Source organism: Phocoena phocoena, chromosome 6 (assembly GCF_963924675.1).
Source record: "Phocoena phocoena chromosome 6, mPhoPho1.1, whole genome shotgun sequence".
Taxonomy (NCBI): Eukaryota; Metazoa; Chordata; class Mammalia; order Artiodactyla; family Phocoenidae; genus Phocoena; species Phocoena phocoena.
This window is the reverse complement of record NC_089224.1, coordinates 92,926,818-92,943,729: the sequence shown is the minus strand read 5'-3', so window position 1 is coordinate 92,943,729 and position 16,912 is coordinate 92,926,818. Positions and strand designations below refer to the sequence as shown.

The 16,912-nt window shown below is 38.2% G+C and overlaps 1 protein-coding gene across 5 annotated transcripts in view; it reads right to left on the bottom strand.

Moving 5' to 3' along the window:
• MUSK (muscle associated receptor tyrosine kinase) overlaps nt 1-16,912 on the bottom strand; it is a 91,350-nt gene that overhangs the window by 34,164 nt on the left and 40,274 nt on the right. For 3 of the 5 annotated variants that reach the window (XM_065879063.1, XM_065879064.1, XM_065879066.1), the window contains exon 6: nt 1,302-1,426. In XM_065879063.1, the coding sequence (XP_065735135.1) occupies nt 1,302-1,426 (125 nt within the window). Of the gene's footprint in view, nt 1-1,301; nt 1,427-9,079; nt 9,110-16,912 lie in introns of all 5 variants that reach the window. The other 2 variants (XM_065879062.1, XM_065879065.1) reach the window with 1 other exon arrangement.

The following is a 16,912-nucleotide window of genomic DNA, read 5'->3' as shown; positions in this document are numbered from 1 at the left end:
AAGATGTGAATTTTAAATGGCACCTAAAATTTAATTCGAGAGCTAAAGAAGAACAAGACTACAAGTTACTTTACTATAACAAGTTTAAGGCAGTCTAAGATTAGTAGTAGCCCCTGGTCCCTAGCAGAAACAAACAAAAATTCTCTGGAGAAAAGAACCTTTGTCTAGACCCCAAATTAATCTCTGACATTTTTTTTTCTCAAAACAATGAACAGCAGGTAGTCAAAGATAACTAGGCACACAAGGAAACAAAACACAATGAAAGAGTCACCAGGAAAACAGACAACAGAAACAGACCTACAATGGCATCCCGTCTCACTCAAATAAAGCCAAATTGTATCAATTGACCTATATAAGCCTGTAGGATCTACAACCCCTATGCACACCCCTTACCTCTTTCCTCTTTGCTCACTCACCTCTAGCCACACTGACCTACTTGCTGTTCCTCTGACATACCAGGTGCACCTTTATCTCAGTGACTTTGCCTGGTTATCATCCCCGCATTATCTACATAGCCTCCTCCTTCGGCTCTTTCAGATCTTTGCTCAAATATCTCCATCTTAATAAGGCTTCTCTGGCCACTTTATTGAAAATGGAATCTTTCTCCTGAGATTGTATTTTCTCATTTTCCTGCTTTATTTTTCTCCATGGCATTTGACACTGTGCACATAGACTATAGATTCTCCCATCTGCTTATTTTATTGTTTGTTTTTCCCCATCACAATGTAAGCAAGTTGAGGGCAGGAAACTTTACCTGTTTTGGTTGTGCCTGTATCCACAATGTCTAGAATAATGCCTGATGCCCAGGAGATGCTCAATAATATTTGTAGAATGAATAAACGAATGTTTCTATGTAAAGTGCTTAGAACAGGGCCTCGTCATAGCAACCACATACTATATGTTAGTTATTATTACCAGTATTAGAAAATTCTGTTGCACTAACAGACATGGGTTCTAATTCTGGATTACTTTTCATCAAAGTAGGCTCCAACAGTGGACTAATTCTTAAATTGATGAGTTTTGTGTGGGAAGGAATTAATACCACTTCCCTTTTACACAAAAGCATAAAGAATGAATTTGACTTTCTGCTATCCCCATGATACAAGGAAAGAAGTAAACCTATGGAGTTCAGTCTCTAAGTCAGTGACTTCTAGGATGAAAATATTGGAAGGCTTTGAAAAATGGAGATGCAGGTGGGACCAATGACAGAGGTCAAGGTAACTCTACAAATAAGTGGTCTGCCCTGAAATTCACTACCAGTGCGTCTTCCCCAGACAAGTTTCCATACAGTTGGCACTCACAGCGTTTCCATTTTCAATCCAGGTGATGGTGGGGACAGGGATGCCTGTTGCTGTACAGCGCAGGGTCACAAAGGAGCCAAAGGTGACATTGTGGGATTCAGGAGGCCGCAGGATTCTGGCAAAAACTGTTAGGAAAACAGAAGTGGTGAGTGACTCTCCTACAGGGAATAGTCAAGCTGGAGTGGTCTTTAAGAAATGCAAATCAGATCATGTTCTCCTGTGAAGGATCTTCCATGTTCCCTCTGTCTTAAGTGTAATATCAAATACTGTGCCCTGGCTTCTAAGCCATTTATGCTATGACCCTATGCTTTTCACCACTCCAGAATACACCAAGCTTGTTCCCAACTTAAGAGATGTCCATGCCATCCTTCAGCCGAGAGCACTCATCCCATAGATCTTCATGTCGTGGTTTCCTTGTATCATCTAAGTCTCTGTTTAAGTGACACTTTCTCAGAAAGGGCCTCCTTGACCACCCGACGTAAAGTCTAACCTTCCCCCCATTTGCTTTTTCATCATCCTGTTTCATTGTCTTTATAGACCTTACCCCTATCTGAAGTTATTTGTTTTTTTGTCTATTGTCTGTCTCCCCGCAGTAGACCGAGAGTCCTCAGCGACCAAAACCCTTGCCTGTTTTGTTCAGTACCTAGGAGAGTGCCTACCAAAGTAATAATATTTAATTGAATTAATGAAATAATTAATGCTTTACATCTTCAACAGTATCATAGTGGAAGGACAGATAAAATCTGTCAAACTTTTCAGAGAGTGAGATGAGCATACAGGGTCAAAAAGAAAAGGAATATTTTAGACAAAAGTGGGCAGGAGAATGGGTGATTTATATTCTTTTCTGAGGCTGAATCCCCACTAACTAGGTAAGAGGAAGTTCTTTTGGTGTGAAAAGAAATTTTACCTTTAATTGAAGAGTGGAGATGAGGTTTAGAATGTACAATAAATTGAAGGGTCTAATCTTGGAAGAGACTTCAGAGATCAACTAGATTTCTCCTCTTATTAAATAGATGTAGAAACCAAAATCCCAGATAATTTAAGTTTCTTCCCCAAAGTAATAAAACTGATGGGTGAGAAACCTGAGTTCAACTCCTCTGACTTCAAATCCAGTGTTCTTTAAACCATTATGGAATCCTTTTAATTGCCCATTTACTGCAAACATGATTTTTTTTTTTTAACTCTTGCCTTTTGTTTTCTGGGACTTAAAGACAGAACATAACATTAGACTATGAAATTCCAATTAACACCAGGCTTTGGTGCTTAGTTCTTCTAAAACTGTGAAATTTGTGGAGTTTGTATTCGAAAGGAAAGTACAGAAGAGATAGTATATACTAGATAGGAGATGTACAGGCCAGGGCTAGATCAAATTCAGCTGTATTAGAAGTTACTCTGATTTTTGAATACCTTTTTAAAAGGGTTACATAATTCAAGGAGATATAGGAGGATATGATTTGTTTGACAGTTGTATGCTTTTTGCAAGTTCTAACTCCAGATTTGCAGGTTCAGATGAACTCACCTTTCTTTTTTTTTTTAGAGAGAGATGGCAATTGGACCTTGTATTTTCTGATCATATTTTAGAACATAATTAATTTGAGGAAAATATAAATTTTGTCCTTAACCACAAGAATCGAACACCCACAATCTATTGATCATCTTCTTTTTTTAAAACATCTTTATTGGAGTATAATTGCTTTACACTGTTGTGTTAGTTTCTGCTGTATAACAAAGTGAATCAGCTATATGTATACATATATCGCAATATCCCCTCCCTCTTGAGCCTCCCTCCCACCCTCCCTATCCCACCCCTCTAGGTGGTCACAGAGCACCAAGCTGATCTCCCTGTGCTATGCAGCTGCTTCCCAATAGCTATCTATTTTACATTTGGTGGTGTATATATGTCGATGCTACTCTCTCACTTTGTCCCAGCTTACCCTTTCCCCTCCCCCTGTCCTCAAGTCCATTTTCTACATCTGTGTCTTTATTCCTGTCCTGCCCCTAGGTTCATCAGAATCATTTGTTTTTTTAGATTCCATATATATGTGTTAGCATATGGTATTTGTTTTTATCTTCCTGACTTACTTCACTCTGTATGACAGACTCTAGGTCCATCCACCTCACTACAAATAACTCAATTTCGTTTCTTTTTATGGCTGAGTAATATTCCATTGTATATATGTGCCACATCTTATTTATCCATTCATCTGTCGATGGACACTTAGGCTGCTTCCATGTCCTGGCTATTGTAAATAGAGCTGCAGTGAACACTGGGGTGCATGTGTCTTTTTGAATTATGGTTTTCTCAGGGTATATGCCCAGTAGTGGTATTGCTGGGTCATATGGTTGTTCTATTTTTAGTTTTTTAAGGAACCTCCATACTGTTCTCCATAGTGGCTGTATCAATTTACATTCCCACCAACAGTGCAAGAGGGTTCCCTTTTCTCCACACCCTCTCCAGCATTTATTGTTTGTAGATTTTTTGATGATGGCCATTCTGACCAGTGTGAGGTGATACCTCATTGTGGTTTTCATTTGCATTTCTGACCTAAATAGACATTTCTCCAAAGATATACAGATTGCCAACAAACACATGAAAGAGTGCTCACCATCACTGAACTCACCTTTCTATCTTTTGATACTGAGGCCTCTAAGAGGTGGAATCTAGAAGAGCATGCTAGAAATACACATGTTGGACCCTAAAGCCAGGAGAAAGAAAAAGGAAGGAAGGTGCCAACTTCAAGGCAAAAATGTTAAAGAAAAAAAAAAAAAGTGGATTTAATGTTTAAAAGGAAGCTGAATTTTCCCCCTTGCCCCAAATAAACACAAAGTTGAGCCTGATTTTAAGTAAGTCCTGGGGTCGAATTACCAATATACAGAAGAACAGAGGATTGAGGAACATGTTAAACAACATTATAAGGATAAAATTCAATCATATCCCAAATATAGACAATTGAACAGGGCAAGTTATGTTGTTTCCTCACCAAATAAATAATGTTGGGGGAAAAAAAGAAAAAGAAGGAACTATTATAGATTGAGAAAGGCTTAAGAGGCATAGCCCTAAATGTAATGTGTGAATTCTCATTTGGATTCTTATGCAACAAATCAGATGTAAAAAGAAGTTTTTTGAGACAATCAAATAAAAATTGCACTGTCCTGGTAGTAAATGGTATTAAGAAATTAGTGCTAGCTGGGATGGATGGGGTAATGAAAATGGTAATGTGACTGCGTTAAAAAGCCTTAAAGTACATACGGACTGATTGAATCCATGTCTGGGATTTGCTTTAAAATAAACCAGCAGCAATAAAATGGTACTGGGTTAGATAAAACAAAAATGGTAGACTATTGATCACTGTTGCTGTTGGGTGATGGGAACATGGGAGTTTACTATTAATATATTACTGTATCTACTTTTTTGTAAGATTGAAATGTTTTAACATTAAAAAGTTTAAAAATTGCAGTAGAGCTTACTCTACAGCTCCAGAGAAACATGCAATGGGACACATACCTCTTTTGGAAAAACATTTGTCAGAGGTGTCAGTCCTAAGAGTTCAGAAATAACCACCACAGTGTTAGATCAGAGCTCTGTGGGGGATGATTCCAAACTGAAACAAAATGTGGGACTCAGGGAAAATTTTCCCTAGCAGGCAATAGTTATAACCTGAAAAATTCCATAGCAAGAGGAATAGCAGTCATTATGGTGGTCAGCAGGGTCGGCTCCAAGAGCGAGTGACCTGTGTAGTCCCCCAGGGCACCATGCTTAGAGGGACCCATGCTTCTTTTATTTTTCTGCTGCCTGTGTCTTGAAATTATAAGTGATTTTTGAACTAGGGGCCCTCACTGTCATTTGCACCTGGTCCACAAGTTATGGAGCCAGTCCTGAGAGCCTGGCGGTGAGAGCTAAAACTGCCTTCTTAAAATAGGGGTGAAGGCTGCACCTCTGTTGGAGTTCCAGAAAAACAAGCCTCCAAGGTGAAATGGAAAATTAAAAAGTTGCAAAATGCTGGATGGGTCAGAAGGAAGTGTCAAGCAAGACTAGAAGACAGAGGCTGTCCGCATTGGAAAGTCTAAATTTCTCAAGAAGACAAGCCAGCTAGGAGGCAGTGTACATTTCTTCCAGAGCGACAAACATGGTACCCCATCTGAACACCTGATAGGAGATTTCTCCCAAGTCAGTCTAAGTTCACAGATTGTGGACCCTGGACAACTAACACAGAGTGACTGGCATCTGAGCGAGGGTACACCCAGGGATTCTTTTCCTTCTGATGTTTTCTGGCAACAATAATGGAGACCTAGATTGCACAACATAATTGAGTCCATATTCATCATTTGGCTGAAATAACTCTTGTAGGGGGTTGGGGCTATACTTGTGTGTCCAGAAGTTTTTGAGTTTGAGTCTACTGCAATGATCATTTTATGGGTCCCACTGCCTTCGAGAATTTGGGGAAAAAAGCAGCATCCTTGAAAGATTGAGAGTGGGTTTAATTCAATTCCATAAATGCTGGAAAAGTGTAGACAGCAGCTGCTGAAGATGACAAGAGTCAGTGTGCCCTTAAAACTGAATGAGAGCCTTCTGGCTGAAGATGAGAAGCGTAAGAAACCGGAGAACTATGAAATCTAGATTGTTTTTTTCTGCTTTAATTTACAAAGGCAAGAATTTTCATTTGGGGGACTTTAAATTCTTCCTGGAAATTTAATAATAAGGGAGGGTTTATTTATTTATTTATTCTGTAATTTATGGATTTTTCTCTTCTTTTGGTTGGCGTTACATTATTTGGAATATCATTTGGGCTCATTGCAAAACCTCTGATGATCCATATTGCACAACACTGTTAAGAATTATGTGCAATGGTAACTAAAACAGTCCATCATCGTTCTAGAGGTCAACGTAGCCTTGGGGTTAATTTAATTAATGTGCTGCTCTGTCCCATATCAGAACCTTCTGGGAGGTCCAGTGGGGCACAGGAGGGTACAGAAAGGAGCACCATTGGCATTGCAGGTGGCTTCATGAATGTAGGGTTGTGCCGACAACCTGCTGGTGTCCTGCTCCAAGGGGGCAGATATACCCTTGGCTGATCATGGGTTTCATTGTTAAGTCTGATGGGTTAAGAGAAAAAAAAAAGGCCAGGAAATAAAGGGAAGCTGGGCTCTCCTGCCCTCCCACATTCTTGCCAAAAGATAAAATAGAAACTTGACTCTTTTTTCAGTATTGAAAGATAGCTTACACCTTCCCTGCCAGTTTCCCTCCCTCAAAGAAGGTTGCAAATGTCTTTTAGGTTTTGACTCAGATGTCTTCTCATAATGCTTTCTCGACACATCCCCCTCACACCATGTCATAAGTATTGATTTGTTTGTTTTTTGGCCGTCTCTTCTCCTGGAATATAAGCGTCAGAAGGGCAAAGCTTGCTTTGTTCATTAACACAAGCTGATTGATAGACAGATCATTGGTCGGTTCATTGATCAATTGATCCAGAACCCTGCATGATACATGGTAGGCACTCAAAAGATATTTGTTGAATAAGTGAATTAGTGACTCCTCTGATGGGTGAGATTGGGGAAAAGTGTATATATGATGAGTATCTCAATCCTCTCTGGGCCATCTTTCTGCCAGCTACCCAGCAAACAAGAAGGGTATGGGTTAATATGCAGTAGGTAATTCTCCAGGTCAGGACTTTGCCATCCTATGACTCCAGGTGAAAGGTGGAGCTGTGGGGAGGAATCAGTAGATCACTTGACTCCAATTCTTGGATGAAGGAAGAGAAAGCTTTATTTTTCAATTCAGCTTTATCAGCAATGAAGCTAATATTCTTATACCCATCAGTATTTGTTACCAGTTCCAAGCATAAAAGATGAAGGGATGGAGAAGGAAATTTCACCACATTTATCAAACATTCAAAACAATAAAGCCAGTTGCCATTAAAAATAAATGCCAGACTGCTCCATGGATAACAGTATACCTGTAATAATAAACTTAAACATAGTTCAGTAATAAACTCCCATTGTTTTAGCGGCAGCCACAAACTGAAACTTCGTTCTGAGTCATCCATTTTAAAAGTAACGTGATAGGTTTCATATCAAATAAATGTCCCTTGAATATCCCTATTGTACCTATATTTGCATGAAAGACAATATAGAAGTGTTTTTGTTGCATAAACGAGCTGTTTGATAGAAGGGACATGACATTACTGAGTAATTTGGGAAATGTTTACAGTTGTTTTGATGTGGATTTTTAAAGAAAAAAATGATCCAACTCTTCTTTCTACAGATAGTTTTATCCATCATTCTCCAATTCACTGTGAGCTGTTTCTGACTTGCTTTCCTGTGGCCAAGCACGTTATTCTTCATCTGCAACACGTAAAACAGACACGGGCAATCTGTTTATCCCTGGGTTTCCTCTCATGGTATCTAGTTCTGAGTTTGGGGCTCTACTTTCTCTGGGGTAAGTTTACAATACTAACTGCAGGTTGAGAATCCCGTATTCAAAATTGGGCTTAAGCAGCCAGCGATTCCAAAGTTCTGTATAATATAACCGTATTGTATTCCCATTTCCTTTCTCTCTCTGTTTCTTTCCTTTTCCTTCCTTCCCTCCCTTCTTCCCCCCACCCCGCCACATCTTTCTCATTCCATTTTTCAAAGCACTTTCAGATATATAATAAAGTTTATTATTGGTTGCCATTTTAAGGGGTAATCTGAATTTGTAATAAGGAAGTAGGGCCATTATACACTCTGAAATTTGCCTGGTGGGGTAATGGAAAGCCTAACAGGTGGGGGACCCAAGTTAAATCCTGAAATTAATAAGCAGTTTGGCTTGAGGTGAATTGCCTCTCTTTTCTTGCTAAGCGAGTAGGACCAGGAGAATACTGAAGTCCCTTATAAATTCTATTTCTGAGCAATTATTTCAAAGGACACAATAAGTTTGCATGAGTTTTTTCTTTCATTCTCTTCCTTCTTTCTAATTTTCTAGCTTCTCTTAAAGAGGTCTTTGAGGCTACTTGATTCAAACCAGCACTGACAGGAGTAAATTGAAAACAAGCAAAACAAAAACTAAAAAACAAACAAACAAAACCCCCCAAAACCACACAGGAGCAAGTGAAATAATTTTATCTAAATTTAGTTATAAGCAGCCTGATATTTAGAAATAGGAAAACATCTCGGATACCTTATTTGAAATACTAAGATAAGGAGGTGCAATTTCAAAGAATACCACCCTAGGGTTTATTCCTAGAGCCAAACTGTATTATATGAGAACTTGTGAATTTCATCCAAAATACACAAAAGTTAGATTAGAACAGTATGATTGATTTGGTTTGGTTTGGAGCAGTTGCATAATACTTGTCCACTTCAAGTAATGACAGTAAAAACCTGAGCTGGCACCTTGACATTTGTACAAGTCTCCGAAGATTGTAACACCCTCACCTCCTGTCCCCGCAAGGCTTTTGGTCAGAGGATCTTTCTATTCCAATCTGTGTGAGATTTATATTCTCATGCTGATTTACGTCATTTCATTTTGTTTGCATTTTCAGAGTTTGGGGTACAAAGTTTAAACATTTCTGTTGATCCAAACTTTTCTTAATAAAAGTAAGTGCTCAATAACTATATTATGTAATAAGGCAGCCCATCTAATAACACTGTTAAATGCTGAATTAATATTCCCCGTACATCGTTTGTTATTTCCTTACAAAATCATGGCACTCAGAGTTGTTTACAAAGTCAGAGAAATAAACAGTTGAATCGAACCATACGTTTAAAAAGAAGCAGTGCAGAAAGCAAAAAAAAAATACCTTTAGTATCTTGCTCAGGTTCACTTTCTTCTATTAATAGAAACAAGACAAACACAAACACAAACAAAAACAACGCATCATGAAAAGGGAAACCTTTGAGCACTGAAACAGTGCTGTAAAGATGAATTAGAATCTGCTTGTCTCTTATCTCAATGAGAGACAAATGCAACCAAGTGAAACTTCTGACCTTTTAAAAGCAAACTATTAAATGACATAAAATTTCAATCGTTACTTTTAGTCAGGCAGTATTACACAGAAAATGAACTACAGCATATCCCAACAACACAGCTCATTCATGCATTTTCATTGCGATGTTGACAATTACCCTTTCTTTCAAGGCCACAGACTGTCTACTCTTCTGATAATAGTAGTAGTGATTGTGCTTCTCCTTGTCAGCGTGGCTTCTCCACTTACGAGGCCCTGCTGTGAAGTCAGTGATGTTGAATCTGGGATCTCAGCTATCATTTCTATGGTAATAGACTCATGTTGTGGTAAACAGAAGATTAGGGGGTGTCTGCAGAACGGAGCCTACAACCAACAGAGATTCTCTCCTCTGTATCAATTCCCAGAGGCTGCTCAGAGAGCAGAGAGGAGCAAGTCATTCTCTTTCAGGAAAAAACCAGTAAAGCAAGCTACAAAGAAAAATATCAAAATATCTAAATTGGGTATACGGAATTGAGAATTTTTAGAATTTTAAAAATCCTAGAAAAGAGACAACCACCAAATTAATTGTTCCAAAATGTTTAATACAACCATATCAGATGTAGAGCCCACATGAAGCTCTATTTTTCTATCATGAAGATTTATTTTTTCATGTCAATTTAGACCTTTCTTTGTTGTTTAAAAAATATTTTAATTTTATTGGAGTATAGTTAGAATAGACCTTTCTTTGAATTAGTGATAAGCCAAGTACAATATTTTTTTTAGTATAAAATGGCAACGCTATTGTTAACTACTTTTAGTGATAAGAATACATTGGTATAATTCTTTACAGATTATGGAGACTTTCACACACATTGTACATTATCTCACTTAATCCTCACCATATCTCTCTGATTGTACATGATTGATATTATTCAGCCCATTTTCCAGACAAGGAATCTGAGACTCACAGATTTGCTTCAGATGAAGACCCAGACCCAGAAATGCCACTCCAACTTTCAGACACCAAATCTTCTGTTCTAACCTAGCATCACAGTGAGAAGGTCTCATTTTGGTACTTAATACCCAATACTCTTAAATTTAAGTGAACTTATAATTTCCCAGTTAGATTTTACTCTAAACTTTCCCTACCTCCACCAATCAAGTCTGTGGCACATTCTTATTTTATTTTTTTAAGTATCAAGGTCATGTTGGCTAAAAATGAGTTTTTTTCCATGCTAAAAACTGGTCATCTGGACACTTGAAAACTGCAGAGATTCCGTTTGCCACACAGATCTTAATCAGAATAAGTAAATAAAGGTCCATAGTTGGACCAGATTGGACCTGAAAAATTATATTTGAATGCCTTTGGGCTGTGCATATCTTTCTAGGTTCGTCAGCACAATTGTGCTTATTTCTAAGCTTAGAAAAAAACCCCTTTTTTTTTTTTTTTCACCAGCCAAATAACTATTTATGAGTGCCTGAGATGGGCAAGGGACTTCTCTGGGAATATTAAGTGTCTTTATTATCTGGCTGCTATATCTCCAAAATTTTGTTCCACTAAAGTTGAAGGGCCTTAAGTGAGTTTTGAGAACTTTATTTACTCATCTCTTACACTACTCTCGCTAGGATTCTAGAGCAAGTACAGGTAAATCCTCAGTCTCCTTTTAATTTTACACTGTGATCTTTTACTGGGCTGTATTTTAAAGTAGACTCTGAGGGCAATGCTGATTTTCCTTTGCCATCTTTCACTTTGTTGTTACTATTGTCATTATTGTTCATTTTACTTGATCTATTTGGAATTGGAAGCAGTTTTGAACTAATGCACCCATTTCCTCCACTCCAGATATGTAGAACCAACTCGGAAGATGAAAGAATGTCTGAGATTTGCCATTTTCCTAGGAGGAGGTCTGGAAGTTCCACCAGAAATTATACTTTCGTATATAGACTCTCAAAGGTTTTTTCTATACACAAATGCAAATATACATCTTTATAGATACATATTTACATATGCTTAGGTATTAATATACACATTCACATTCACACACATGCGCACACAATTGAGGTTACTTTACATTAGAGACAAATATGCAAGAATACCTGCAAACTATTTAAGGTTGAGTACGAGCATTTAGTGTATGAGATTGTTATTTCAAGGTCAAACTGTAGCCCTAGTTTTTCCGTGTATCCTGCTTGCCTAGCCTACCACGATCCCTCTTGTCTTCTAAACTGATTGCTTTACTTCTTATCAATTTTTACGTATTCTGTTTCACGGTCTTTATTCTCACTTAATTGTTAACTTTTCGTTTAATTGCCTTATGTGTACTGCATCAGTCTTGTCTTCCAATGTGATTTGTAATCTTCTTTGGGGGGTGGGGAGTACGGGGTGGAGGAGGGAGCAGAATAGCATACTTTGCTTTTGCCGTCTTTTTTTCCCCTAAAGTCCAGCACAGTCTCTTGTAGAGAAAGGAAATTCTTTAAAAAAGAGTTGGATAGTGATTCATTTTCCGTCTCTGCTTTCTTGGGATTGTTCAGTAGGACATTTAGAACAGAGAATCTGAGACTTCTCATATTGGAATAATCTGAGATAAAATCAACATCCAAGTTAAAGAGGATATCCATCATTTTCTTGAACACTTTGGTTTATGAGGAACTCAGCATTATCATATCAACCCATTTTGAACAACTGTGTTTTAAAAATATATACATATATATTCTAAATCAAACTAAAATCAGTCTCCTTATAATTACCGCCCCCCCCCCCCCGCCAAGACCTAGTTCCTACTTCTATCCACTGGACAAAAATGAAAAAAAAAAAAATCCATCAAATATTCTCATTTTTCCAAGCTTGCTAGCCCCAGTTTACCATCCTGACTGCTCACTTTTGAACCACCTCTTATCTTTCCCTCTTTTCGTAATTTATCCTCTTATCTTGTGGTACCAGGAACTAAAACTAACATACACCAAGAGTCTCACAAATTCAAAGAATAGCAAGACTCTTTCTCAATACTCTACCTCTATGAATCTAAATTTGCGTAAGTTTTTATTTGCGTTCATATAATAAAACAGGTCATTGGTTCCACTGAAAGTCCTGAATACCCAGTACTCATTTTTATATTTGCTTTTATTAAGGTCTATCTCCCCAATTTTGAATATGTGTGTGTGTGTGTGTGTGAGAGTGAGTAAATATGACTTGATTCTAAGGTCAATTAACTTTTTCCTACTCAGTTCACCGTATTAGTTGATGGGAGAAGAAGTTTGGAGGGGAAATGTATTGTTATATAGAAGGAGGGAAAGTCATCAAGGTTCTCTGGCGGAAATAAAAGGAATATATTTGGTTAAATAATACAGGTCATGTAGATCTTGTAGAAAGAAAGAAATGAAACCAGAAGAGAAAACAGGCAGACCTGTGAGACGGTTTCCATTCTTTTGACTGTAAGAGTGAGGAAAGCCAAGAAGATAACAGGAATTTGGCTATCTAGAGTTGAAGTCTCAATGGAGGCTGAAATAGCACATTCTTTGCTCTTTGTAGGATGGCATCATTTATAATTTTCTTCTTAGGCAATACCTTAAGGAAATCTCTGGTACTCTAAGAATACCATTCTAGGGCTTTTTCTAAGGACATACTCAGAAATCGGGAAATCAAAATCGTATTACTAGAATTGTTCCCTTACAGTTATATATAATACCCTGAAAACAAACCAGGCAAGTGGATCTGGGTTTGAGTCCTCACTCTACTGCTTATTAGCTGTTTGATCTGTGATATTTGCTCAACTTCTTTGAACTTCAGCTTCTTCACGCAGAAAATGTAGGTATCGACTCCCAACTCATAGAATTATGAAGAAGATTAAGTGCAATGATTTGTACAAACAAGTTAATACAGCAACTAAGACACAGCTAGAAGGTACTGAGGGCTAATTGTGAAGCCATGTCTTCTAGCTCTTTCTTGCTTGCTTGCTTGCTATTTCTATCTCTATGGTATCTTCCTGACTGATGAAAGCTGTTCTTCCAACTGACTTCAGAGGTAGAAGGTTATTTTATTTTATCTTGTCTTTAAATTTCAGTCTGCCTTAGCTGGCTGCATCCCAGATATTGATCATGTTGAATAGCCTTTCTGTAGGTGTTAAAAGCCTGTGCTTAAATCCATTCCTCAATTATCCGAGAAGAATCACTCTAGAAAGAGAAATCCATTCTTCAGGCCCTATTATTAAAACATAGATGCTAATCAATATTAGATTATTTGAATCCATTCTTAAATAGGCTACATTTGTCTCATATAGCATGGTATTTTAAGAATTATTGAGTCAGAGATGCCTGTTAGTAGACAACCATCACAAAGAACAAAAAAGGTCATTTTAATTTTTAATTTTATACTTAAAAAAAATGGCTCAGGGGTGGTTGAAAAGAAACCACAGTGAGGCTCTGTGGTACTTTGTTTCTGAACAGATTCTTCTTTTGTTTTCCAATCATTAAAAGAAAACCTGACAATAGTAATGATAAACCTAAGTAAATACCTGGTTTTCCTTTCCTGACTTCTTGGTGGCTAAAGCAAAGAAACCCGATCCTGGTGTGCTGCCACTGTTTACATTTCTGTCCCCTTTGAAGCAGAGCAATGCATAAAGAGGTTTATCCACTGTGGCTCCATCTCTGAAGGGATGGGAGCGCAAGTTCCTTTAGAAAAACATACATGGTACCCTCACAAACTGTGACTCTCTCCTCCAAGTCAGGCTGGCCTGCCTCTGTGACATTTCAATTCTCTAAAGTGGCTTGGGCTGGGAACATTTCTGTGGCCTTTGAGATAATAACATTTTCCTAGCTTGTAAATATGGATGGTGAATAATGACTGTGAGTAAGACATGTTTACCAAGGAAATCAGATAAGAGCCACACAAGGTTAACTTGTTTTGATTTCAGTCCTCGACGTAGCTAGAGCAACTATTAGGAATATTTTTGTTAAAATGGTTCTGTAAGTACATTACAAGTTTAACTGTAAGTCAGAAGTTGAATTTTGGTTCTGATTCACTTTTTTCATTCTTAAAAAAATTATCTTCTGGTTTTAATGGGAGGAGATGCTAAACAGCTTGATGATGAGGACAGAAGTCGTTATTAGTTTACCCTTTCAAAACGATTTTATTTGGGACTAATTTTAGATTTACAGAAGAGCTGTAAAGGAAGCATAGGAAAGTTCCCAGGTACTCTTCACTCAGTTTCCTCCAATGTTAGCACTGTATATAACTACAGTATATTTATCAAAATCCTCGTTTACTTTTAAATGACATTGTGACCTAATCGCGTGAAAAGGAAGATACCTGAGCTCTGACAGTAGTCAAAGAAGCTGAAATTTAATAAGAACCAGCATTTTCAAATCATTTATTTATTTTTTAGCTAACCAGACATTTTATCTGGGAAAAGAAACAGGAGTCAAAACCTTAATCTTAAGTGACACGGTAATATCTCAGTTGTCTAAAGGGGCTCGGATGGGAACATTTCTGTAGCCTTTGAGATGGGATTCTGGATGTCCCAATAGGACCATAGATAGGCCTCCAAACTGTAGGGTCCCATGCTGATGAGATGGTAGGTATACACCCATTTTAAAATGATGTCCAAGAAAGATAGCATAGACTATAAACTCAAATAGCTTGTGAGTCAAATTGCAGCTCCTTCCGGTCTTCATAGCGCCTCCAACAGATACTATCCCAAACTCTTTAGTCCATCTTTGACTCCCTGGTTAGGGTCAGTGTGCCTGTGCTAGCATGATAAGTCTGCCTTTTCCCCCTCCCTCACTGAGATGTGATCTGTACCATGAGCTGCCATTCATCCATCAAAGCCCTGTGAGACCTCACCTCTCTGAAGCTTTCCCTGACCTTTCACTGTCTCCCCTGTCCTGTGTATGTATCCTGCCCAAACTTCTATCATTGCAAATATATTGAACTTTAATGACTGTAATTACTTGCTTGCACGTTCACCTTCCTCACTAAATTTGAAAACTTTTCAAGAAATGAACCATGTCTTATTTATCTCTGTAACCTTGGATTTACCTCACCACATGGAATATAGTAGGCACTCAACAAATGAATAAATTTGAAGCTATCCTAATACTAATGGTGAATAAGCTAAGTTTCTTCTTAAATTTTTAAGCTTCATCTGGAATGAAGACATTCCAGGTAGAAATCTTTAAATCAATGTTTCTCAAAGCGTAGTTCATAGACTACCTATGTAAAGATCATTTGGGAGATTGTTAAAAGGCCTTAACAGAGACGCATCAGATCTGAATCCCTGGGGAATGCAACCTAGAGCTACGCCTTTAAATAAGATCTGATGTGCACTGATGCCTGGAAACCACTACCTTGGAGGAAGAGTTCCATTAGTCCATCAGCTTTGTTATTTCCATCTCTTTTCATAGAGAATTTTGAAGTGAGTCTAATCAATGGTGTGACAGTAAATTAAATGAAATAACAACACATTAGTTTTAAGAAAAGGAGACCTCTTGTTGGTTTAGTGTAACGGATACTATGACTAAGCTTCAAACTGAATTCTGAAATACATGCAAGCTAGAGCAAAAAAGAAAATAAAGTACATAGCTCTCGCCACAGGAAGGAGTGCAAAATGGTCTCAAGAGAGACCATTGTTTTCTTCCCACACACTAAATTTTTTTTTCTTTGCGGTACGCGGGCCTCTCACTGCCGTGGCCTCTCCTGTTGCAGAGCACAGGCTCCGGACGCGCGGGCTCAGGGGCCATGGCTCACGGGCCCAGCCGCTCCGCGGCATGTGGGATCTTCCCGGACCGGGGCACGAACCCGTGTCCCCTGCATCAGCAGGCGGACTCCCAACCACTGCGCCACCAGGGAAGCCCGGCACTAAATTTTTAAAGCCATTTCTCACTTAAGATGTTTTGCAGAGCAGTGAGTGATGGAGTGATCAATATTTTCAACAAGATTTTTGGCAAACCGCTATTTCTGTAGTGAATAAAATATGATGCAAGCTTGGGGTATGCACTAAGGTTGCCTCGACTTTCCTGTTTTTATACTTTTTTGGGGGGGGACAGTTTGATTCCAAACAGCCCATTTCTAGTTTGCCGGTAAAGGCACATCTTCATACAGCTCCTTAGATAAGTATCCTTATATCACTTGTCACAATGGGGCCAAACCAAAGTTAAAATCTCTAACAAATACCAAGAATGCAGGGACAAAGCATTGCTGATTGAGGGTAGATTTATGTTCTTTGGAAGCAAGAGAAGCAGTTGGTAATGTTGACATTCTATTTATGAAATTTGAGAAGCCTAACCAGCAGTATTCTCTGGATGGAAGTCATCCAGCTTCATAACAATGTAAAAAGCAGACAACAATACCAACAACAGCCAGTATTAATCGAAGAGCTACCATGTAGACACTGTATATATGCTATCTCAGCCCCTTTTAAGAACTTTATGTTCCAAGTCATATTGCCCCCATTTCACAAAGGGGAAATAGACTTGCAGAGGTTAAGTAAATTATCCAATCTCACGTTAACTAGTAAGTGGCAGAGTACTGATCTATGTAACATAAACATAGAAAAAGAAAAGACTCAAGAATGGGGTAATGAAAGATGTCCTGGTCTAGGGGTTAAGACATCCAAGCTCTTGGATAACTTAGGCAAAGTAATCATTTTTCTGGTCTCAAGTTTCCTTATCTGAAGACTAAGGGATTGAGCTATA